We start from the raw sequence: 24,962 nt of genomic DNA, 5'->3' as shown, positions 1-24,962 counted from the left end.
CTTCATTCTTTATCCTCATAGAACAAGATAAATCGGATCACAACTCTGCTACTTCGATGGTATCAATTCTGGACTTCTTCCTCACATTCATCCTCCGAGGTAGCCCTATAGCAAGACCTTGGGGAGCATTTCCGAGTATTGCGGCGCAGTCACAGCACCTGCAGCCATCTCTCCAATGATATGCGCTGCCGGGTGTGATGCGCCAGACCGGCGATGTGATGAGAAGCACTTCGAGTCCAACGGCATCTTCCGAACCGCCTGTAGACCAACGGGAGAGTCTCCTGAGCAGACGCACCATGCAGCTCGTCGGCACGCCCTCCGTCGTACGAAACAGATGCGACCTATCCTTAAATCCTGCGAATCCTCGTCCTCCCCGCAACACTCTGTGCATGCATCTACCTCTCCACCTGCGATTCTGTCACCTCTGGGCGGTTACACTTGGCTCCTCTTCTCTTTCGCTGTCCGGCGCTCCCTTTCCTTCCGTCTTATTCGTTTCGAACTCCTTCCCAGCGTCCCGCGATCAGTCCCTATTGATGATTTCCGACGTCGACGTTACTGCGTCTGGGGAAGGATTTCGAGGAACCACCCAGCAATTCACTCGATCGGCCTCCTTGATGGCCTCATGCCAGACCTAGACTTATCCTAGTCGAGAGGCCGACAGCAAAGAGCGAACGCCAGGACCTGCCCTAAGATGAGCCGAGCTTTGCATTTGGATACCTCCGATCTTGGAGACAATCGAAGGTACTCTTTTCTGAAGACTCCACTCGAAATGCAGTCGCCAGAACAACAAAACCTTCATGCCCCTCAACCAGCAACGACAGTCTCCGAGGTCCAAACCGTATCGCAGCAGCCTACAGCAGCGGAGCACCTCTCGCAGCACCCCTCGCAGCACCCTTCCTGGTTAGAAGAAAAGTCTCAGAGCTACGAACCATCTCAATATGCTTCAGGATATCCAAACATTGATCAGCATCCGGCGACTTATGCACCCTACGCCGATGCCGCTCCCTTAACCCAATCTTCTAATCCGGCAGCCCCTCAGTACTCGTATGCCGATCCAGATCCCCCGAAAAAGTCTCCGGAGCGCACAGTTTCACAGCAAACACCTCATGACCTACCGATCGCACCGGATGCCAACCCGCTCCAATCCCCCAAGCCTCCATACTTCCCTCCACCAACGGCGGCCGGTGCACCCATGACCACCCCAGTCCGAGAGATGGGGACGTATCACCAGCCGGGACAAATACAACACCCCAATCAACAAATCAAAGGAGGTGCGTGGAGCCATGGCTTGTGCGACTGTTCCAATATATGGACGTGCTGTCTAGGGCTTACGTGCCCCTGCATACTCTATGGGAAAACCCAATATCGTCTCTCCATGCTGTCGCGACGAGAGGACCCAACCAACATGCTGGGTTACGAGACATGCAACGGATCATGCACTGCGATGGCGGTGCTGTGCGGGTGCCAATGTAAGCTCATGCGCAAGATCAAGCTTGTTGATTTGATTGGAAGCTAACTTGCCACTCAGGGCTGCTTGCTACCATCCAACATACGCGGATCCGCAAGACCTATGGGATCAGAGGCGACATCACATCGGATTGTGTTCGTGCGACCTGCTGCACCTGTTGCACTCTGATCCAGGACGAGACTGAGATCAGGAAGCGGGAAGAAGAGCGCGCCCGAGCCATGAGAGCGTCTGGGGCGATGTTGTCTTCCCCGTATGCGGCGCCAACGCCGATGTCGTATGGCCCAGGACCTGCATGATCGCCATGTGTATTGTCTGGACTGCGTTGATTGGACATACCTTTCAAGCTGGTGTGGTGTGAGAGATTGTACATTTCCTCGTGCGTTGCATACAGCGGTCTTTTGTCCAGCGTTGCGTTTTGGGAGCCAGACCACGTATATAGCAGATTCCATATCCTATGTTATATTAGGTAGTATATATCCCAAACCACAGGTTTTTATCTGATTGAATGACAGAATTATACTTCATCTCGGGGGGTTTAAAAGAGACGGCTAGGCGGTGAACATGACGGCCGAGATCTGGGCCATCACGCGGGTGGCCAATAATGACTGACAACCTCCTCTCTCATCCGCATGGCAGTTATTATTCATTCATTTATGGTTGTACAGTCCATTCGTCTTTCTCACAACCTTTCCGTATAGAATCTTACTCTCCTCCTTCTGCGACGTTGCCTTCTTCCAAACCACCGTGAACCCGGCATCGTCAGCATCAGCTCGACTCCCGCCTTTCATCCCGATCTTCGGCATTCGACCACCATTGACCCCCTGGGAAGCGTTGCGACGATGAAGGTCTGAAGACGAGGGGAAGCAATTATCCACATTCTCCCCGATGAGGACATTCTCGGTTGATCTCGTGGCATATATGAGTTGTTTCGCGACGTGAATTCTGTCAGCTGTCCGCCCGACCAACCATGGGGGATGGTGCTCATCTGGCTCCCCGCCAGATATGGGCTCAGCCTACGACTACAGCCACAAAGTCGTATGCCCCCGGCTGTACACCATTTCTTCTTCCCAGTGATGGTATGTTTGGCGATGTCCTGGTGGATGGCCTCCCCCTTTTGTCGACCTACTGCCGTCGGGGGCATCTTGTCGCATACACGTAAGGTTGCTGCTAACACCGCTGTGTGAATCCTCCAGGCTTGATTTATCTGAATCGCACGTATGCAATGACCCTTACGAACAATGCCATATATGAGCCGGTATGCACTGGGACGACTACGCCGACTGCGACGAACCATGCGTCCCCGCAACTTGACACCCGCGACCCCTTTTACGCCTCGGTGACCCCACAACTATACGCTATCGGATGTTCAACGGTCGTCAGCTACCTTCTTGTTATCATCCTTCTCATAACTCCCCGTACTTTCTACGTCGGCGGCCCCGGCGGTGGCGCAAACTTCTTGGGGAGCCATGGCATGATCAGCGGTTCGTACAGTGGCAACTCCTCGGTGGTTGGAGTCGGAGGCCGCCCGTGGCTGCAGAAGGTTGCCGCGCTGCTCGTCGCCATATCTTTGACCATCGCGACGGCCAACTCGTTCAAAGTGGCCGAGGAACAGTACAATCATGGGTACTCGGACGCCGAAGCGTTGGCGGAAGAAGTGATCGATGGCATGGAGATTCGAATTATTCGAGTGATATCCAGCACGTTTCTATGGCTGGCGCAGGTCCAAACGTTGATTCGGCTCTTCCCTCGACACAAGGAGAAAATTATGATCAAGTGGGCAGGGTTCGCGTTGATCGTCTTAGATACGATTTTCAGCGCACTGGACAAGTTTCTGGTCCAGACAAACACGACGCGACCACGACTGTACGACGATGCGATCCCGGCCCTCAGCTACCTTTTCGAGCTGGCGCTCAACCTACTATACGCAGCATGGGTGATCTTCTACTCGTTATCGAAACATCGCTTTGCATTCTTCCACCCGAAAATGAGAAACATCTGCCTGGTGGCTCTGCTCTCCTTATGCGCGATTCTCATCCCGGTGATTTTCTTTGTTCTGGATATTGCGAAACCTGAAATTGCGGGCTGGGGTACCTATATCAGATGGGTTGGTTCAGCGGCTGCGAGTGTCGTTGTATGGGAATGGGTGGAGCGAATAGAGGCGCTCGAACGCGACGAAAGGAAGGACGGCATTCTCGGCCGGGAAATCTTCGACGGGGATGAAATGTTGGAGGTGACCCCGTCGGAGGAGGTCGACTGGCCTCGACACAACAATGGAGGCAACGACAAGGGCGGAGGCACTGGGGCGTCTTCCGGATGGGGAGGCATGATGGGCTTAGCGAACCGGCCGCTACGCACCAGAGTCGGCCTCCAGAATCCTGGCCGTCATTGGCCGTCCTATGCATCGCCTCGGGATGGCCTTGCTGCAGACCATCGCCGCCGAAAACCAGCTCGGCCGACGCCACCCCCTGCCGCTGTCACCCCGGTCAGCAGGGCGAATACCACGAGCGCGGCCAGCACGATGTACAACGTTCACTACCATTCAGTTTCTAGTCCCACGCCACCGGTCGCCATGCCCAATATGGAGGAGGAAGATGAAAGCGGCAATCTGGCGGTAAAGGAGATCGAGGGACAAGAAGGGAGCTCTAGCCAGGACGGACTCTCCGCGGCGGAGCAGGACCGGGAAGAGTCTCCACAGATTATCCACACAGACCCGAGATGGCGGACGATTCTCAATCCCTTCAGACGGCGGCGAGCTTCCCTCCCGCGGGAGGTCGCTTCTGCCCAGGCAGATGATGAACAGTTTCCACCCCAAGATGAGCGGGATTCGCATGGAGCACCGAACGACGAAGAGCATGGCACCCGATCGGGGACGGACCAACTGTTCCCGTTCAATCGCAAAACAAGGCCCAGCTCTGGACGACAGGGCGCAGATGCTCCCCTGCCCGTTACCGTTATTCCTGCACGTCGCCGAGGCCAGCAGACCTGGTCACCGCAGTGGTTTAACGATTCCAGTATCCTCGACTCCACCCCCAGCCAGCCCCCGCGTCCGAGGCGTGTAGATCCCCATATGAAGGTGATCCAGCCGCAGACGCGAACCGCAGCTCCATGGGCTTCTACCGATGGCGATGGGCAGTTTGGCAATTACGAACTGCGATATGATCCTGAAGCGGCGGCTCTTGTTGGCCATGATGGGGGTGACGCGGAGAACCAATCCACAAGCCATGAAGCCGAGCATCCTCCCGGAGATCCCGAACGGCGGTCGATCCTTGATCAATCACCGACCCAACCGCCACCGCAAGGGCCTGGTTAGACTCGTTGGACCTGTTATCACCTGTCCCGCCTACACGGATTCTTTTCGGCCATCTTCGTTTACATAACTTGTGATTCGTATTTCTTCTTATCTTCGAGCATGGAGTACCGGGGGAACATGCCCACGCCATCGAGCGGGCCTGATTTTTGCCTTTTTTTCTCTTTTTTACTGGAGCAATGTTGGGTATGGGATTTCAAAGAAACCTTTGTTTGAACAGTTCATCTTTTTTCGTGTATAAAGATACCCATGGACTTGCACTCCGATCTACCGACCAAGTACTTATGCAGAGGTAGCATGTGAATAAACCTGACAATTGACGATCTCCGACCTTACGCTTAGCTCCTAGGTAGGTAAGAAAGAATCGTATCGGGCGGTCTCCGAGGGCCCCGAACTCCTGGGACCCCTTGGGCTGAAAAAGTTAGACGGTTCATAACTCGCAGTCGGGAAGCGTGTGGTTCCGGCCGGTCAGATCCAACAAAGCTCTTCGCGCTCTCTCCACTTCTCCGCCCTTCTAACGCTCCCTCAAACCCTTTTTCGAATGACTTCCTCGTCTTTCTCCTGATAATCCATCCGTCTGAGTCGGTCGATGCCGCGCAATTCTCGCCTCGGGGTGTCGCATCATGCACCATGGCGGCTGTCAACCGGAATATGTTTGACGCCAGCGTCACCACGGAGAATCCGCGTGAGGGGTCGTTGATGGCGCTGCCTTTGAATCTGATTGCACTCATCATTTCTCATGTATGTTGGCTTCGCAGAGGATGGATACAATTTGTCGACTGACCAGGTTGCTTTTTTTCTTCGCTCGCTAGGTGGATGATCCCGGCGACCTCGCTCGGCTGTGCCGAACATCTCGCGTCCTCAATTACATGGCGCTCCCACAGCTCTACAAAAGCCTCACGCTCACCTCCTACGACAAGATCCGGTATCGCGATGAACAGCCCGAGGGCATGGGCAGTGCGTCGCCCTTTTCCATGGGCCTCAATGCCCTGATAACCAGGCCGTACGGGTCGCTCGTCCGGTCGCTGACGCTGCGGGGAGACTGGCGAGAACATGACTTGGAGGAGCACGCGCGTGTGGGCCGTGTGCCCGACTCGTCAATGATGCTCAACATTGCCGTGCGCGCGGCGGTCGATAAGATGCCGGACCTCGAAAGTTTCAGCTGGGAGCTGAACACGAAGATGTTGGAGACCGTCTACCTGGGGCTGACGCAGCGGCCGAAGCTGACGTCGCTGACGCTGCGATTCCCCTCCAGCCGCCACCCGCGACCGACGATTGTCATTCCCCCGATGCCGCATCTGCGGTACCTGAAAATCACCGACATCGATCCGCTCTGCTACCCGGACGACATCTCGACGCTGCTGTGGAAATGCAGGAAGCTGCGCGTGCTGAAGATGCACTGGTCGCCGCGCATGAGGAATGCGCAAGAGCCCAGCGTCATGCTGCACGACTACTTTCGCAAGTGCATCGCCAGCCGACAGCCTCTGGCGGTGAAGAAGTTAGGCCTGCAAAACCTATATGCCCTCCACACGGAGGAGTTTGTATTGGCATTCGACCAGCATTCCGTCGAAGATGTGACCATCCTCAATGACATTTCGTCCGCCACCGCCATGAACACATTCGTCGACAGCACCTGGCCGATCAACCCGCCGAAGAAGGGGATGAACATCAAAAGCGTCCGCCAGGATGCCATCTCGAGGAGACATTCCGAATTTCTGAAGGGGTTTACGGGGTTGGAACGGCTGTATTTTGTGAATGAAGTGCCCAATCCAAACGATGTCGCCAGCAGCCCCCGCCAACTCTCGATTTCGGCACTGACCCCTCCGTCTCTGGAATCAGGCAATCCGTCGTCGAACGGTGCCACTGCTCCTTCTCCCGATGTCACGCCGGTGGACTCGCCGCGCCTACAGAACAGTGTGCTCGACAGCTACCTGAACAACATTATGATGAACCACGCCGCTACGCTGCGACACCTCTTACTCCCGTCGAAGTGGGCTCTCTCGGCACAGACCATCGCACGCCTGGTCCACGCCAGCCCGCAGTTAGAGCAGCTCGGCTTTGCGACGGATCTGTCCAACGTGGACACCCTCGGGCTGGTGTTGCCGTTCCTGCGTAACCTTGTCGCCCTGCGGCTGCTGGTTCCCACCGGCCCCGTGGCCGTGGCGTCCAAGCAACCTTCGAAGACGCACAAGCATCCAGGACAGCTTACCAAATCCAAGAGCGAGGCGGCGTTTGACGCTGCGCATTCGCTAGCGGACGTGGTCAACGTGGACGATGAAATTCTGCTGGAGAAACTATCGGAAGAGTTTGGTGACCAGCAGGTGTTTAGCAATCTGAAGATCATCGGCATGGGTCGAAAAGCGTTCCAATTAGGCGAGTATTACACGGTACCTGCCGACTGTGTTCCCCACGGTGCCGAGTCCGTACCAGAAACCCCAACAATGGCCGAGGGGGTTGCCGAGACGAACGGAACCCAGTCGAGGGCCTCGCCGAACGGCCAGAATGTAGCTCCACCCGGGGTCTCTCCCTGCACTAGTGGTATCTTGACTCCTGGGGCAGCCCCCGCGCAGCCCCCCGCGCATGAGCCGGTCCAGCCGCGTTCCCTGCTCGGCAAGCGATCGCGCGAGGATGAGCGGACGCCATCGGCTCGCGAGATCTTGCCGAACGAGTGCTTCTTGGGTGACAAAAGACAGAACGCGGATCGGCGTTGTTGGAGACGGCGCGTGCGTCGGGTCGGCTGGGAGGTTTTGCAGCACTGGGAGATCTGGGGCTTGGACACCCATGAGTTATGATGATACCCGATGAGCTTATACATTACATGTACCTATACATACAGACTTGATTCGACACATAATATGACACTCCTCTTTAGATGGAGACGCTTTCATGAGGAGCTGGGGCTTGCTCACTGAGTGACTGGGTAGTTCAGGGTGTGAGCGCTCATTCTCGTCCAAACAGCCTCCCAATGACAGTCATACATTGGTTGGTGACAAAGGTTAAGATATTGTATTCATATTTAAAGAGATTATAACGTGATTGTTGATAAGAGGCTGGTCTGGTGCACAATACTCCGTATACAATATATATATATATATATATATATCTGGACTGACATGGCATCCATCTTCCGTTCTTCCTGTCTATTTCGCGACTGCGACTGAGTTTATACGGACTGTATGATCATGCTTTCTTGTACACTTTGTACTCTAGAAGTACACGTTCTACGGATAATAAAGCCGTTAAGTACTCTACGCCACCCGGCGACCGGATAGCAGACCGGATAGTATCCAGAGAACGAACCCTAATAACCTCCTAGCGGGAGTCTATTGAATTCCCATTGATAACAGATATGCACGATTTCCAGGAGGATCTGACTTACCCCGCATTGATCTGGACCACGTTGTGCGCCTGTTTCTTCTCTCTTTCACCATATTTCTTCTGCTGGAGGGTGTCCTGTCGGAGCGTCTCCGGAGTGCATACATAGGATTGCCCGTCCGTGGTCCCCTGATAGTTTAATCGGCGACTCCTCCCCCCACCGCTTTTTGACGGCCCTTTTCGCTTTGCATCGGCTAATCTCCTCCTTTCCCCCCATCTCGAATCCACCCCCCAAACTGCGCCCCGGCACGACGCGGCGATACACCGTCCATCATGATGTCTGCCGGTACCTCGCATCAGGAGACCGGTCTATATGCCCAGAGTGATCGCGATCCCAAGTCGTCCTCGCCCCAACCCCAGCATCGCCGGGGCTATCAGGCCTGCGACCCGTGTCGCAAGCGCAAGGTGAAATGTGATCTTGGCAGTATGTTCGCCATCTACTTCATCGTCAAATCCCAGAGACCGTCACGATCAGCGATTTACATGACCCTCTCAATCTTGCTGACCTCTTCCAGGTGTCGACAACCCTCGTCCCCCGCCCTGCGTGCGATGTCGTCGCGAGAGCAAGCGCTGCGAATTCTCCGCGACCCGGCGGAAGCGCAAACCGTCCGAGGTCGAAGAACCCACCGAAGATGGCGTCCTCCGTCGAGACAAGCGCATGATGGTCGGCGAGGTCGTCTCGAATGGATCGCCTAATGATGCACCCTCGTACGCGCATTCCGATCCCTCCTCGTTCGATCCCAATGGCAATCGTCCCCGCCAGAAATGGTCCGAAGGCCCTCCCATCACCCCCAGTCAGATTCCCCAGTCAGCCGCGCCACCGCAGCGCTACACGCCCAGCATACCCCCGTCCTCCACCGCGCCATATTCCGATGCGAAGAACTCGCGGCTTTCCATGTACCCGGTCGGCGACCGCGGTCCGGTGGCGCATTATAGCCTCGAAGGCGGCCAGCCGATGATGAACCGCACCGCCGTGGAGCTGCTGTCGCCTGCGATCAGCAACAGCCACGATGCGCTGCATCTGCTCTCCGAGGCGGCGGGGCGCACGGAGGATCTGAATCGACAGAGTCTGGAGAATCGCTATGCCGCCCGCCAGTCCGTCTCCTCGTTCAACTCTCCCATGTCGCCGCTCACCCAAGCGGGCACCCCGAGAAGTGCGGGCGGCTCCTTCTCGCGGCCGCAACGAGCCGGTGCCATGTCCATGCCGAATTACTACCAGTCCGCGGGACCCGGCTCAGCGGATGCGCCCATGTCCAACGGTCGTGATCAGTCGGCCCCCGCGGACAATACCCAGGACCCTGGATTTGTGGACGCGGTCAAAGCATGGTCCCGGTTACGTTTCGTACGTGCGGGCTGGCTGTCGGTGGAAGAGTCTATGGATTATGTGGCATATTACTACGAACACCTCGCACCCATGAGCCCGATCGTCATTCCCGATTTCTCCCATCCGTCCACCCATCGCACGCTCCTCACCGAGGAGCCTGTACTGGCGGTTACGATCCTTACGACCGCCTCCAGGCACATGAAACCGAAAGGAGACGGGGCATATACGCGGGCGTTCTACATCCACGACCGACTGTGGTCATATCTCCGAGGAATGATCGAGCGTCTGATCTGGGGTCAAGAGAAATTCGGTGGTGCCGGATCAGGAATCAGCGGGCCACGATCGTTCGACTTGACAGCTGCCGCGCCTAAAGTGAACAAGGGCAACCTGAGGTCCCTGGGGACCATCGAGGCCTTGTTGGTCTTGACGGATTGGCACCCGCGGAATCTACACTTCCCCCCTGGCGACGATGAAAACGCGCTGTTGGACTTGGATGCGCAAGCACAGGGCCGGTTTGAAAAAGATATCGAATTGGAGAACGAAAACGGTGCGAATCGGGCCCCCAACAACATGGCGGAGGGCCGGTTGGCTTTCCAGAAATGGCTCGAACCGGCATGGCGCTCCGACCGGATGTCCTGGATGCTGCTCAGCACCGCACAGGCGCTGGCCTTTGAACTGGGGGTGTTTGATCAGAAAAACGAGGCCAAAGCGGCCAGTGAACCGCCCGCGGAACAGACGCGAAAGCGCCGTCTGCGTCGCCTCATCCTGGTGTATATCACGCAGAGCAGTGGCCGCCTGGGAATCCCGTCCATGCTTCCTCTGCCACAGTGGGCCAACGACATCCAGCCGACCACCATGACGGGAGCGAACGCGGGCGATATCACGGTCGACCGGATGCATGATTGCTGGATTGGCATTTCCAAGATCATGTATCAAAGCAACCAGCTGTTATTCGCTTCCAACGAGCAGACTTCCGAACTGATTCGGAGCGGTCGATATCGAGATCAGATCGACCGATTCCAGCCATTCCTGCGCGAGTGGCGGCAGAACATTGACACCATCGATCGTGCGTGCAGCGTTTCCTATCTGTTTGCAGTGTAATGCTGACTCTTCCAGTCGCGCCGCCGATGAGAAAAATTTTGATGATTGAATACGAATATACGAGTAAGTTATGGACCCGGGGGTACTTGGAGTGTGACTGACTTCTCCAGGATTATACGTCAACTCCCTGGCTCTACAAGCGGTGGTAGATCGCTGGACGACCATGTCGAACGAAGCGGCCCAGGCTCAAAACGGCAGGCCAGGCTGCGGGAGCTCGTCCAACAGTGGGTGGTTCCACGTGCTGATGGAGCTGTACCGTGTCAACGAGCAATATATCCAAGAGGTGGTGGATGCATCGCGAAAAATCCTCCAGACCGTACTCGAGGAGCTTGTCCCTGGGGATCATCTGAAGCACGCGCCTGTGCGGACGTGCTTTCGAATCCTGTCGGGCATGATCTTCATCCTCAAGGTGAGTGATATTACATACAGGGACCCATCTATAGGCCAGCCTGACATCGATAGACTTTTACGTTGGGTGCGAAAGAAGATGATGTGCGCGTCTCCCTGGATCTGCAAGATCGCACCATTGAAGCGCTCCGGACGCATGTGGTCGACGACGTCCACCTGTGTCATGCGATTTCGCGTCTGCTCGAGCTTCTCACTACCAGCATCCGCACCCGCTTCCTGCGTTTCGCCCCGATGGACCGGGCTGGGGACGGTGACGGCCAAGATCGCGCCTCGGCACCTCATTCACGAGCCCAATCCCCTCGTCCGCGGGACGGCGGGCAGGTCCGTCGAGATGGCTCGCAGCAAGCGTGGACATCTCAGAACCTAGGATATGTCGACAGCAACCACCAGCATACGGGGACTCCGATGACCACCTCCGTGCATGATCCGCTCGCCGGGATCCCTGCACAGCCGATCAACTCGTCCAACCTGAATGTCTCGTTCATGCCGCCGCCCCCGTCGGTCTATCACAATTACTACGACCCGAACGCGTCGCCTCCGGCCGGGGACATGGAAGGCTCCAACGTTCCGTCGCAGTCGATCCACGACCACAACGGCACGTCGGGCGGACTTCCGGACTGGTTTGCGCTCCCGCTGGACCAGTTCTTCACCAGTTCGACGGCGGTCGTGGACCAGGGGCTAGGTGGCACGGGGCCGATGGTAGGCGAGCTGGATATGCTGGAAGTGCTCCTCAACGAGCAATACGATGCCAGCGGCACGCCGTTGGAACCCAGTGGGGGCGGCAGTCTTCCGTCTCAGTTTATGCCGTCGTCGTGATGTCGTTACGGAGAGTGTATGACTGATGTTGTGTGTCTGTATTGAATGCGAATGTGATCTGACGCTTATTGTCGGAACGAAATACCCTGATGTATCCCCGTCATCCATGTTATGATACGTGCTTGTTTCCTTTCTGCGATTTTTTCTATTGCTTTCCATGAGCGACATATATTTGGGTTAGAAGCTGTGGACCCTCACGGGCAGATGCGACATAGACGTTGTGTCAAGGGTGGTCTGGTCTGGACTATATTGCTCTGCTATAGCTGTCAACGGCGTGTTATGCGCGTCTGCGTTTCAGAATAGTTCCACTCGCATCACATGCAAATCATTTGTATGAAGCGATCTTGAGCCATTTGAGCCATCTCGTAAAGCGTGAATGTCGGTGTTCGTGTTGCCACGAGTATAGTACATCCTATGACTATCAGCCCCAACACCGCTCTATCTACAGAAACGATCATAGGCCATCGGACGATACGATGTCGGCCAGTCGATCCGTTCCATCGGCGGAGCGCCGGAGATCGACACGGGCGAAGATTTAGTGTGTTGTGGAGAGCCGGCTGAGGCGGTTGATTTGTCTGTGGGAGGATCCGTTTGATATTATCTTGAAACGGAGCCCGAGATGGCCAAAGTTAACAGTATCACCGTCGCATTGGAGTCTCGTGTTGTGTGAGGGCCAGGATGTGGAAGATCACCTCAGTATAGTCATTTGTACAATGTACGGAATAGAGGGATACTGCATTGCAGGCACCAATATTACCTATCGCGATACGGAGTCATCTAGGTACCTATAGTAGATACTTCCACGCACAACACCATACTCCGTCCTCCGTACTAGTGGTACTCCTGACCGACGATCAACCGTTAGTCGGATCATGTTCGGACAATCAGACCGTCCCATCCGTCTGCTCGTGTTGGCCGTGTCTTCCAATCACTACCATCTCCTCCTGGTGCCTGATCAGCCTTGCCGTCCTCCTCTTACTCGGTACTGGCGTATCAACACGAGCCCCCTGGCCTCCGCTCATCACACTGATACAACACTGTCCGAATGGCGATCGTCGCCCCCGGTCGAATCGATGGTCTTTCCACGCCGGCGACGACGCAATCTGGATAGTGCTCCGGCCGGCCATCTCCGTGCATCCGGCCCAGCCCTGGACACCGTCGAATCTTGCCCTAAACTAGCAAAGCCCGTGGCTCCACGGTAGCATTCGCGATGGCGTCGCGTCAGGGTCTACATGATGCCTACGGGGCTTTTGATTGCTTCCTACCCCGGTCCCTTATCATCTCAATCTGGTCTGTGGTTATCTTGGCGGGCCTCTCGTTGCAACCTCGTCGGGCTTGTCGTTGCTTGATCGCGGGGCTTGGAAGGCTTCTCAAAGCTTAGTCGTGCGCCCCCTTCTTGCGATCTTCCATTCGCTAGGCCCTCAGGAGAAAGACCGCTGCAGACGGTGTGGAGCTTCCCTCATGGGAGGTCTGAAGAACGAGGACTGGGGCTCCTGGGCCGTGTTGGAAACCTGTCCGGGCTCAGGTATAAAGAGCGCTGGCTGGCAGAACCTGAGCTGGGAGAATTCCTCATACTCTCTCATCTTCCAGAGCCAGAGATCCTTCTATCTTGCTCGTCGCTCTTTCAAAGACCCCCGTCTGTCCTTCTTTTGATCCGTTCGCTCTCTTTCAGCCGTAACCATGGTCGTCTTCAGCAAAGTCACGACCGTCGCGCTTGGTCTGTCCACCGTTGCGTCCGCTCTGCCCGGACCCAAGACTCGCAAGGGCTTCACCGTCAACCAGCTGGTGGCCCCCAAGTCTCATTCTCGGAGCATCAACATCCCAGGCATCTACGCCAGCGCCTTGAACAAGTATGGCGCCACTGTGCCGCAGCATATCATGGATGCGGCCAGCAGCGGCAGCGTCGTGACCACCCCCGAGGAAAACGACGCCGAGTACTTGACCCCCGTGAACGTCGGCGGCACGGTCATGAACCTGGACTTTGACACCGGCTCCGCGGATCTGTATGTGTCCCCCCGATCAGAAAGCTAGTCGTGCCCACTGACAACTCCAGCTGGGTCTTCTCGTCCGAGCTCTCCGCCCAGGAGCAGTCCGGCCACGCCGTCTACAAGCCCGCCGGCAACTCCACCAAGATGGACGGCTACACCTGGAAGATCTCCTACGGCGACGGCAGCGGCGCCAGCGGCAACGTCTACAAAGACACCGTCTCCGTGGGCAGCGTCACCGCGCACGGCCAGGCCGTCGAAGCCGCCCAGCAGATCAGCCAGCAGTTCATGCAGGACCGCAACAACGACGGTCTCCTGGGTCTGGCCTTTAGCTCGATCAACACGGGTACAGCCCCTCTGCGCCATACCTTCCGGGGAACTTGTCTAACGTGAACAGTCCAACCCAAGCCGCAGACCACCTTCTTCGACACCGTCAAGTCCGAGCTGGACGCCCCGCTCTTCGCCGTCAGCCTGAAGTATCACGCGCCCGGCTCGTACGACTTCGGCTTCATCGACAAGACCAAGTTCACCGGGTCGCTGGCCTACGCCGACGTCGACAACAGCGATGGCTTCTGGAAGTTCACCGCGGACGGCTACGCCGTCGGCGACGGCGCGGCCAGCTCCAGCGCCATCAGCGGCATTGCTGGTACGTCCTCATCCCCCCAAGATCAGATCATATACAACCTCACAGGAACGCGTAACTAACAAATGCAGACACCGGCACCACGCTGCTGATGCTCCCCGACGACGTCGTCTCGGCCTACTACAAGCAGGTGTCCTCGGCGCAGAACGACCAGCAGGCCGGCGGCTGGGTGTTCCCCTGCAGCACGGAGCTGCCCACCTTCACCGTCACCATCGGCAGCTACAAGGCCGTCGTGCCCGGCAAGCACATCAACTTTGCGCCCATCACTGACGGCAGCGAGACCTGCTTCGGCGGCATCCAGAGCAACCAGGGCATGCAGTTCTCCATCTTTGGCGATGTGTTCCTCAAGAGCCAGTATGTTGTGTTTGACTCGCAGGGTCCCAGACTCGGCTTTGCCGCGCAGGCTTAGGTGTAGTGCAGCGTCTTGGACTGCGCCGTTCCGGTCGTTTCGATACGAGATGTGTTCTCTGCGCTCTGGGAGCGAAAGGAGGTGTACCAGTCACTGGTGGCATTGTATATTTGTGAATAGTATATAGGAGAATCCTATCGGACATATGCTTGGAGAATCGTACCTCTAGATATCGTCAGTCTACTGATACAGCTGCCCGGCTACGGGCGTCTCAACCTCACCCGCCGTAAAACTACAATGTCCTATCCCTCCATCGACAGGAACAGCCCCCCACTTGACCGGCAGAAGCCCCATATCCTCATCCCCATACTCGGACTCCGCGTCTCCATCTGCGCCTCCGCTACCATTCGGATCAAACGCAGGATGACACGCAGCCGCAATGGCAAGACTACAACTCCCGGCAACAGGCATGGCCGAATCGAGCCGCCGGAACCCAAGCCCAAGCGTGCAAAGAAACATACTCCCCCCAACGGCAATAGCGCACACAATCGCCACAGGCGAGTACCCACACGTAACGACATCCCGTTTCGCCAGCCTCAACATATTATAGTCGTACGCCTCAACCTCCACCATAAACAAACTCTGCGAGATAAGCCAGTGCAGCACCGCCGACGCCGCCAGCAGCGGCACTGCATAGCGATACGGCAGGGACAAGAAATAATATCTCCGCTGCGCGAGGACCCTGTTACCCGAGACGCGCAGTCCCTTCCGCTGGATGGCGAACCCGCTCCACTCCGCGGCGACGTTCATCGCCGTGAGGAGGGCGTTGGAGGCAAAGTAGAGGAACGAGAAGATGAGCTGCGGCATGTTGGCGATGATCACGATGGGGATCAGCGAGCCCGGCCAGTTGTCGCCTTTGATTAGGGTGGTTGCGTTGATGGCGCCGAGGGAGAGCTTCCAGGCGCTGGTGCCGGATTGGACATTGTGGATGCCGTAGACGAGGAGGATGATGCAGCCGGTTATTGCAATGAGCCATCTATTTTCTGTTAGGTTGGAGGTAGGTTTGAGGGGTAGAGGGTGCGTACAAGATTATGCTGAACATCCATCTTCGGGCCGACGCTGCAGCGCCCCAGCGTCTCCGTTTCCCGGTGTACTTCTCTGGTTGATGGAGGGACCGTTTCCGAAGCAGAGCTGGGGCACGTCGGCGCGTCAGTAAGCATGCGCCTTGTGTAGTCGGGTCCGACCGGTGCAAGAAGGACGCAATCGCATCCCCGATAGTTAGGAGCGGAGCGTCGCGGATCCCAAGCCACATATAGCACAGGATGCATGTCTTGACCAGATTGAAGCCGATGATGAGCATGATCAGCGGAAACGAATACTGCAGCTTGCAGAGCTGGCGGCCCTTCTCCGCCAGACAGTAGTTGACTTTCCAACTGATCGCGCGATCCGGTCTCTCCGTCACGGTCCAGTTGTTGTGTGCGATTTGCGAGCGCACGGTGGGGAGGTACGTGCTGCAGTCATCGAACAGGTCGCCCGGACAGAGCCATCTGTACGGATCGGCCTGTGGCTGCGGAAGCACCAAGTACTGCCATGGATTGAAGACCTCCTGGGTTGTGAAGTACAGATATGTGTCGTTTTCTTTCACGTCGTCTGTCACCAGGAGGAGGTTGCTATATGTCGTTTGGAAGGTCTGCGCGAAGGCATCCACGCACTGCGAGTTGTCTAGGCGTTGCAGCGTTCCATTCTGCGCCGAGGCATGTAGTCCCTCGAAGGAAGCGCGGAATTCCGAGTCCGGTGTTATGAGGTGGAGATTCGATAGCGGCTTCTGGCCTAGAGAGCCCTTGCCCAGGAATATGTTGTATTCCATAGCTGAAGTGGTGGAGAAGATTATTGAGTTGTATCTATGGGCCGAGTTAACAGACGCGGCGTTGGGGAGCTCGTTGGGGCCATACACTAAATGAAAGGGAAGTGAGGAAGATGCCAGACACAGCCATAGAAACGAGCGCCATGGCGACACCCGGAACAGGTTGCGGATACTGGGCACGCCGATGTCGAGCCATTTCCCTTGCTGATGCGCTCGATCAATGTTCTGCCGCGTCGGGGCACATAAACATTGCTGCTGGTGTCAGCTCTATTGCGACGATGTATCCTGTGAGTATATACCATTCCAAAGTTACTGGCAGCCAAGAGCGCAGTGCTAAGAACGTTGACCAGCAAATGGAAGCCGGTACTCATATGCTGCACTTTGACACAGTCACCCTGATACAACACGCCCTTCTGATCCTTCAGTCGGTGGTGGGGAACGGTATATAGCAGAAAGCCCAGGTTCAACAAGAGGACGACAAGGCTTGCTATGAAAGCCAGAAAGACGGTGAACCTCCAGCCTTGGAACCGTTCTCCATCTAAGGATTGTTGATGCTGTTGCACGGGCGCATCCTTGCGAAAGGAGTGAAACTCTTCTGATGGACTATTGATGAGACGATCTTCGCTCTGGTGTTGACTGGGGATCGTGGATAACTCGACATCCCGTCTTAGAAGACCCCGACGCCACATGGTGATTGCGGATGGCGGGATGTTGGTCGCGCTCTGGATATCCCACCCAGGTTATATCAATTCCAGACGGGAAGGGATGGCCCCCAAAAGGTGGCGCAGGCGCCCAAGGGTGACCGTCAGCACTGCCAGGTAATATTGATCTGCCTGCCGTTAGGCGCACTAAGGCGCCTCCTGGCGCTAATTTGATCCCTGTACATCGTGGCGGGAGGATGAAGTTGCGTGTGGTATGACCGGGCTTTAGTCGCTCTTAGCTAGCTTACGATATCACATTTCAGCCATAAGTTCACGAACCGCAGAAGTCTTGGAATTGGGAATTAGGGCGTCGAGGCCGAACCGATTTCCTTAGACCTATCCGTCCGTCCTATGGGTCGACGTGGAACAGTACTTCGCTATGCATTAATGGAATGCGAGATAACATAATGCGTATGGAGGCATCGGGCAGATTTCGTTAATCAAGCAGAAGAGTCGCATAAGCTACTATATTCTATTGATGGCTGAAGTTACTTGGATAACCCAGTGGCATAACTTAGCGTAACTTAGCACATAGGCTGGCAGGGTATCCTCGTTTCTTCGGCTGAGACTATTCTTCACCGCAAAGAAAGGAACGAGTAATCGTACATCATATCACATCAATACCTAAACCTCAGTCCGCTCAAGATGGGTAGCGGCCTCCCTCTTCTCCAGCGCCTCAGCCTCAAGCTGGGACAAGTCGCGACCCTTCTCACCCGCAACGTCACGGACATCACTGAAATGAACGGACGGCACAAAGCCAGGCGACTTCCAGGCCTTGGTAACCTTGGCATAAAGCTCGTCGACCTGCTCCAGGGACAGGCCTTTAGTCTCATAGACGAAGAAGTAAACAAAAACGAGACAGAGGCAACAGAAGCCACCCCAGATGAAAAACACCTTGGCCTGGAGGTTGGCGTTACCAGGGCCGGCGTTGACCATGTAAGGAGTGGCGTAGGCAATGGCCCAGTTCAGGAGCCAGTTGGTGGCGGTTGTAATAGAGAGGCACTTAGCACGGGCCTTGAGAGGGAAAAGTTCACCGGTGACAACCCAGGCAACAGGGCCCCAGGAGCTGGCGAAGAAGAAGATATAGATACAGACAAAGGCGATGAGGGCCTTATTAGAGACTGGGTCACCGGGGAGAGCGGTACCAACACTAGCCACGATCAGTTGGCAGACGGCCATGCCAATAGCACCGAACATAAGCAGGTTACGACGACCCCACTTCTCGACCATCCAGAGACCCGGGAAGGTAGAGCAGACATTAATAATATTAGTGATCAGGGTGATGGTAAAGCCATTGGAGATCCCGGAGTTCTCGAAGAAGGTCGTGCCGTAGTAGACTAGAATAGATTAGCGACTGATATTGATGTTGGAGTTGGGAGAGGGGACCATACAGATGAAGTTGACACCAGCTAACTGCTGGAGTGCTTGGACCGCGCACCCAGTGGCAAGCCGCTTGCCCATAGTGCCACGCAAGATATCAAGGTAGGTAGCCTTACCGAGACTCAGCTCGTACTCGTGATTGGCCTGGATCTCAGACAATTCCTCGATGATAGCAGAGTCGTTAACATTAAGGCGACGGAGGCGGGCAAGGGCCTTCGCGGCAGCCTCATGCTTGTCCTTCTTGATCAGGAAGCGAGGAGTCTCAGGCAGAACCAGCATGCCAGCGACCAAGATAATAGCCCATGCAAACTGGACAGCGACGGGGATACGATAAGAACCAGTATCCATACGGTCTTTGGTTGCGTTGTTGACGATCGCAGCTAGAAGCAGACCGATAGTAATGGCCAGCTGGTAGGCACCGACAATAGTACCACGGATCCATTTGGGAGCTGTCTCAGACTGGTACATAGGGATGGTTGCGGAGAGCAAACCGACACCCAGACCAGCAAAGAAACGACCAGCCACAAACAGTGGAATGGCGGTGGCGGCAGTCTGCAGGATGACACCGATCGTGAAGACACCGGTGTTGAGGATCATACCAAGGCGGCGACCGAAAATATCGGCCATAGGGGCAGCGAATAGGGCACCGAAAAAGGTACCGGCCGAGAGCAGAGAGACAATCATAGACGATTGAGAAGCGGTTACATCAGGGTAGTCATCCGCAGGATTGATGTAGCCGGTCGAGAATAGCTGGCGCCAGTACTTCATTGCAAGGATGCCACTGATAGTACCGGTGTCATACCCGAAAAGGACACCACCGAAGGCGACGAATAGACCGATGATGATGGCCGGCGTCGCCGAGCCGACAGCATCATCGGGTTTCTTCAGCCTAAAACCCATAGTGAGAAAGATTGGTAGAAGTTGAAAGGTAGTAGAGGAATAAATCGGACGGGTTTCAAAGAGCCAAAGAAACCAATGCCTGCTGTGTAGCCCTGGAAGAGGAGAATACAAAAGACGGCCACTTCACAGCGGAAAGCCCGAGCTAAATAGTAGATGGAGAGACCAGCAGGCGAATATGTCCACACCCCACCAGCGGGAACCCCATCGAATGAGCCCGAGAACAGAAATCCCCAGTCCATTCTCGATCCCGGGGTTGTACTCCAGACGGAGTGCATATGGAGTACATCGTTAGTGCTGGAAAGGGCCAGAAGTAGGAAAATGTGGAGGTACGAGATGTGGGCGGAAGGCTAATTGCGGATAGGCCAATGATACGCCCGGGAAGGGTGGGTTGGGTGTCAGGCCCAGCGCAGCCATTGGACGGTGGCGTAAATGAGGTTTCTTCCTCAACCATGGCTTTTTTGAAGCGTTGAAGCGTTGAAAGGGTTGGAAAGGAGACAAGACGGTCGGAGAATCCCCGGCTTAATCGTGAGTTTCGTTCCTTTGGATGAAAGTGATGGTCTCATCAGTGGCATCCCGGGAGTGAGTTAAAGTCAAAGTTATGGGATGGGATCGCGAGGGGCAGAGCGAGCACCTTGGGCCACGAGCCGTGTCAAGGAAAGGATGTACACGCCCAACTACCTAGGTAGCAATCAGCTAATATCGCACTGGACACAAGTGGCAATACCTACCGACTAGTCTGGAACAGGCCCTTATTATGCCCCGTCTATCGCAAAAACCCACTTCCCTCTGCCGTCCCTCGAGAATCGGCCATGAACATGGCCTGGGACTCTGTGGTTCCACCGTTGACGGAAACCCGCCTACTCGAATCATCAATGATGGGATATCCTATGATCAAGTCTTAAGCGTCGTACGTTGCAGGCAAACCCGTACAGCCAACAGTCTATAGCTCAGTCCGAGCCGGGCTCACCGAGACCGGCACGATTTCGGGGATTCTGAAGGAGAAACTTTTCGGGTCCAGGTTTGCTCGGGCAGGGTGTACCCACCACCCCGGCCCCCGTCGACCAGCAGAATTGACTACTCCGCGGAGTACAAACGACTAGTAACCTTACTACGGATCAAGTGCGGTGCGGGATTTTTCCGCGGCGCTGATTGGTCCGAGTTCCCGATGGGCACTCGGACTGGCTCGTGGTCCGCCAGAGTACGGAGTATACTTTGTACTGTAGTAGGGGCTAATCTCGGCACGGGGGACTGGGAGCCGGTGACGGAGCCCGAGAATGGATGGCTTCCATGGCTGCAAATGTTGATGCGGGGAGATTCCCCCACGATAGCGAACATCACCGTGCTAGCAACCTGGGGTCCTAAACCTTGTAAGGGCAGAGAGGCGGCAGGTGGATGGCAGAACCTTCTACGTACTGCCTGGTACTGGTAAGCCGCCAGCGATATCGTTGGACCCCCTCCCCCTTTAGGTGGGCCAATGAGGCTTCAGAGCTTGGGAGCTCCCCCTAATGTCCCAGCTTGCTACTACGAGGTACTAGGGATACGGTTGTGCTGGGGTCGCCACGAAGGACTCCACTCATAATGTCGCATGTCGGTTTTGGGTGATACTACGCGAATCCCAAATCTTTTGGTGGTGATGGCTGGGAATCTCGCGACTAGTTGCCAGCAAGGCCCATATGAAGCCATATCCGGTTGTCAAGGCTAATACAAATGACCGCATCACATAGTCAGGCTACCAGTCTGCATTAATTCAGTCATAGACACGCACAAAGAGCACAGACTCGAAGACCTTGATGACGTCCGTAAACGAGAGAAGATTCTGTCTCGGCTAGTCGATATATGCGAAGAGTAAGAACGAGTCTTTACATTACCTACTCTGAGCCTCACCTTAGGACGACAGACTCGTTGGATTCTGCCAGGAGCAGTCTCTTAATGCCGAATCCGAAGAAGATGACGACCTCTGGACGAAGAGAGCGAACCATTGGATCGAGAAGAAGGACCGGGTTGAGCGCCAGTGGGACGAGATTGGTGATGAGATGGACGAGCCTCCTCTTCCTGACCGGGAGAAGAAAGACGGAAAGTGGGTTGATATCGAGTACTGAGTGGTATGCTGCGCCGTCTATGCGATCCACGTTTAAATAAGTCGAGTGTGATTGTCTTGAGTACTACCTGATTATCGGGCAAATACGCAAGTAGACAGGCAAGAGAACTAAATGGCGTCTCATTTGAGGATAATCTCTTTCCATACCGGCTTGCTTTCCACTGCATATCGCAGCGCTCGTTGCTCTATCTCACCTACAGCCACACGCTCTGATACCCCCTCGTGCGATTCAATCCACATTACCTTGTAGAGCTCCAAAGGCTCTCCACGTGCCATTTGCATTGCCCCGGCCGAATCGACTTTGTTCCATCTTTGTGGGTTCTCGACCAGAGCCTCCGTCACGTTGGTCGACAGCAACAATATGAACTCCGCCGATGTTCCGTAGGCAGGCCTAAGTCCTTTCGGTAACTTGACTTGGCCACATACATTTCCCTTATTATTCACAATATCGGCTCGATGAGCAGAGGGGACAGGAAACTCTTGGATCTGCAGTCTGAGAGACACGGTCCAGAACTGGAGCACAGAATATTCCGGAAGCCTCAAATGGCCAAGAGTGGCTGTTGGGCGCGTCTCCATGACAGAACGCTCCATTCGTGCTCGCCTCTTGAATAGATCGTGCTTCCGGGTCTTGATTTCCCGCTGGCGACCGGGGTCTGCATCGCGTTCGCAGAGCAGCCGGGCAGCCCCCTGTGGTGGGCGTTCGTACCAGACAATCCAGCTATTTTTCGCCGCTGTTTCCCTGGCCTGAAGGGTTAACCGATCCACGTTGAAACTGTCCTCGTCTGAACTCTCCGAACTCTCCGAAGCAAAGTCGTCTGGTTCGGGCCACGGGCAGAGGACCTGGCCTTTCCACCCGGCCCACGAACAACTTGGAAACCCGGCGCGCCTATGGTAATCTGTCGGCGAGAACAGCAGACCCCATTCGAACGAGTCCGTGAGTAACCCATATACTAGGCTGCACTCCAGCTTGCGTGATATCCGTAGAAGGATACCAGTCATGGCATTCACAATGTCTTCTTCTTTCGTGAGTTGTCTTACGGAGTATTTCTCCAGGTACTCCGAGTACAACTGCCATGGATTGGACACGAGGTCGATGGTGTCCGGTGATCGAGGACCTCCCATACTTGTCGAGACGTCCGGAGTCGCATCAGCTCGACTGTTCTCGCTCCAGACGCAGTCATGGCACCGGAAATAGACGATATCGTCGGTGAAGGCAAGGATTCGGGAAGAGAGGATCTGTTCTTGGAATCTGCGCGCGTCTGTCAGTACAGTCTCAACTAGCGATTGTATTCTTCTCACTTACGTCCAGCCCCTGGTCCCGTATTTCAGATTGTCGATCACATCAGTCAAGGAATGAATCGCTGTCATCCTAACCCCAGGCCATATAGTTTCAACCATCTGGTGGCCCTTCCGACGAGAAACGGCAGATAGTCCGGCATCTGCGTGGCTTCCAGACGCAGCAACCAGAGTAAACGTTGAACCCTCGTATATTGAATCCATTCTATGGATTTCCTTCGCTTTATCCTGAGGGTCATCTTGGATAATGCAGAGTGCGTCCACCCAGAGATAACGGATACCCAGCTTTCTGACGACCGCCATTGCGTCTCTGATGGTTTTGGGGATTCGATCCGCAACAGCGTCGAGGAAACCAGAAGTCATAAGCTGAGACTTTGTACCCGTGGTCAACTCGTATTGAGTTGCCTCTCCCCAGACGTAACTCAAGGTGACATATTTGGGAGGTTCTCGATGTCCTGAGGTCGGGACCACACAAGCATCATGGACATCGATGAGGCGTCCCGGTATCACGGACGGAGCAGGCTCCCCGAGTGTCTGTTGCAGCTCAGAGCCTTGCTGATGATGCTGTTCGCATAGATCCAACCATGACTGGATGAGGCTAAAGGAGACTCGTGGGTCAGTGATGGCTCTAGCATAGTTTGCTGGTGATAGTGGTTGATTCTCTTCTTGTATAACACCGATTCGGACATCCGGTTCGTTGAAGCCAGTGCTAAAGTAGTAGTAGGTCCCATCCCAAATCACTCCGACTTTCCACTTGTCAGTTCCGGGATACCGCACAGGACCGTCGAACAGAGCATGAGAGACAAGGCGGCATAAAGAGCACGACGCTTTATTCTTCTGAATCCGCTCCCTTGTCCCTATATGCTGCGAGGGGAAGTTTGAATTCCTCGTGAAATACCGTGGTCGAGGAATCTTCCTACATTTTGAACATAAATTTTCGGCCATGTTGGTGCCTTATCTTCTGTGCCGACTCACCCTTGAGATGGCAGCATTACATCAATCTAAGTAGTCAGTTGAGTACTGCTCCATCTAAAAGGCGCTAAAATCTCACCATATCACCGTGGTATGGGCAGCATACGTGTACGCCAACGACATACGGAGTGGCTTGCTGTGATTCCCGGCTCTATGTCAGCCAACAGGACTTGTAACTGCACGTCCACCAGTATTCTGCCTCTGCATTAACCAGGAAAATCCGTGCATAGTTGCCTAGGTGTCTGTAGGGAGATTGTTGTCACAATGCAGGTGAAGCCACTCGCTGATACAGTTCCCGAGGTGGGTTGTGAAAGTCGTTGCAGGCTCGAAAAGGCCGCAACACTGCTCCCCTACGACTGCATGATGCAACTAGCTAACAATTAGGGCGCGTTATTTAAACCCTATGGAGACATATTTGACCGAAGATGGCGGGGACAACGCTTCTCGGTCAGGGAATTGGGGGTTTTGGGCAGTCTCGGAACACCCAAGATATCCTGGAGGTACATGGCATCACCCCCTCTTCGGCGGTTGTACAGGCTCAGGCGACTATTCTATAAAGCTCAGCGAAGCCACTCTGTGGCCATCATAAATTTCTAGCAGGCTCGACTTCTCTGTTTTGTTTGGAGAGTTAATGGTGTGAAATTGCACAATGCAATTTTTGAGGCCCGTCGGGCTGGCGGAATTCAGTCGAATGTCTGACCTCGAAGCCATCCACTTATTCGGTAAAGTGTTTCCATCCGAGTTATCACATCTCAAGAACGCATGCCCCACCGTCGAATCGACAGGGGGAATGATGTCGTTGGGTTGTCTCGGAACAGATGGGAACCTGACTCCCTCGACGGTGTTATTCGGCGTCAACTTCGCAGAAGTCAACCGAACACTGGTCAGCATGCTCGCCCTCAGATGGCTTTTTGCAAACGATTACGAGACATTTACCACGGGCCAAGATAGCAGCCATCGATTGACAGAGACTTC

The 24,962-nt window shown here is 55.2% G+C and overlaps 8 protein-coding genes across 8 annotated transcripts; 5 read left to right on the top strand and 3 right to left on the bottom strand.

Moving 5' to 3' along the window:
- Positions 1 to 769: 769 nt before the first annotated feature.
- ATEG_06186 (DUF614 domain protein) lies at positions 770 to 1,764 on the top strand (the record flags this gene model as incomplete). Its single annotated transcript, XM_001215364.1, has 2 exons — positions 770 to 1,469; positions 1,529 to 1,764. The coding sequence occupies 2 exons, from the start codon at positions 770 to 772 to the stop codon at positions 1,762 to 1,764; spliced, it is 936 nt and encodes a 311-aa protein (XP_001215364.1).
- Positions 1,765 to 2,435: 671 nt separating this feature from the next.
- Positions 2,436 to 4,778, top strand: ATEG_06185 (PalH/RIM21 family protein; the record flags this gene model as incomplete). The annotated part of the gene is made up of 2 exons (XM_001215363.1): positions 2,436 to 2,544; positions 2,662 to 4,778. The coding sequence occupies 2 exons, from the start codon at positions 2,436 to 2,438 to the stop codon at positions 4,776 to 4,778; spliced, it is 2,226 nt and encodes a 741-aa protein (XP_001215363.1).
- A 627-nt stretch (positions 4,779 to 5,405) lies between these two features.
- ATEG_06184 (uncharacterized protein) lies at positions 5,406 to 7,567 on the top strand (the record flags this gene model as incomplete). The annotated part of the gene is made up of 2 exons (XM_001215362.1): positions 5,406 to 5,516; positions 5,588 to 7,567. 2 exons carry the CDS (start codon positions 5,406 to 5,408, stop codon positions 7,565 to 7,567), a joined length of 2,091 nt encoding a protein of 696 aa, XP_001215362.1.
- An 856-nt stretch (positions 7,568 to 8,423) lies between these two features.
- Positions 8,424 to 11,799, top strand: ATEG_06183 (uncharacterized protein; the record flags this gene model as incomplete). The annotated part of the gene is made up of 5 exons (XM_001215361.1): positions 8,424 to 8,574; positions 8,666 to 10,540; positions 10,591 to 10,638; positions 10,686 to 10,984; positions 11,038 to 11,799. The coding sequence occupies 5 exons, from the start codon at positions 8,424 to 8,426 to the stop codon at positions 11,797 to 11,799; spliced, it is 3,135 nt and encodes a 1,044-aa protein (XP_001215361.1).
- Positions 11,800 to 13,479: 1,680 nt separating this feature from the next.
- ATEG_06182 (pepsin-like aspartic protease) lies at positions 13,480 to 14,489 on the top strand (the record flags this gene model as incomplete). The annotated part of the gene is made up of 3 exons (XM_001215360.1): positions 13,480 to 13,802; positions 13,853 to 14,130; positions 14,182 to 14,489. The coding sequence occupies 3 exons, from the start codon at positions 13,480 to 13,482 to the stop codon at positions 14,487 to 14,489; spliced, it is 909 nt and encodes a 302-aa protein (XP_001215360.1).
- Positions 14,490 to 15,812: 1,323 nt separating this feature from the next.
- Positions 15,813 to 17,329, bottom strand: ATEG_06181 (uncharacterized protein; the record flags this gene model as incomplete). The annotated part of the gene is made up of 2 exons (XM_001215359.1): positions 15,813 to 16,892; positions 16,940 to 17,329. The coding sequence occupies 2 exons, from the start codon at positions 17,327 to 17,329 to the stop codon at positions 15,813 to 15,815; spliced, it is 1,470 nt and encodes a 489-aa protein (XP_001215359.1).
- A 636-nt stretch (positions 17,330 to 17,965) lies between these two features.
- On the bottom strand, positions 17,966 to 19,621 carry ATEG_06180 (sugar porter family MFS transporter; the record flags this gene model as incomplete). Its single annotated transcript, XM_001215358.1, has 2 exons — positions 17,966 to 18,678; positions 18,733 to 19,621. The coding sequence occupies 2 exons, from the start codon at positions 19,619 to 19,621 to the stop codon at positions 17,966 to 17,968; spliced, it is 1,602 nt and encodes a 533-aa protein (XP_001215358.1).
- Positions 19,622 to 21,839: 2,218 nt separating this feature from the next.
- Positions 21,840 to 23,960, bottom strand: ATEG_06179 (HET domain-containing protein; the record flags this gene model as incomplete). Its single annotated transcript, XM_001215357.1, has 2 exons — positions 21,840 to 22,968; positions 23,023 to 23,960. 2 exons carry the CDS (start codon positions 23,958 to 23,960, stop codon positions 21,840 to 21,842), a joined length of 2,067 nt encoding a protein of 688 aa, XP_001215357.1.
- Between the last annotated feature and the right edge of the window lie 1,002 nt (positions 23,961 to 24,962).

The sequence above is a fragment of the Aspergillus terreus genome, genomic scaffold (assembly GCF_000149615.1).
Source record: "Aspergillus terreus NIH2624 scaffold_8 genomic scaffold, whole genome shotgun sequence".
NCBI lineage: Eukaryota > Fungi > Ascomycota > Eurotiomycetes > Eurotiales > Aspergillaceae > Aspergillus > Aspergillus terreus.
The sequence above is the reverse complement of the archived record's forward strand: the minus strand, read 5'-3'. Positions and strand labels throughout refer to the sequence as shown.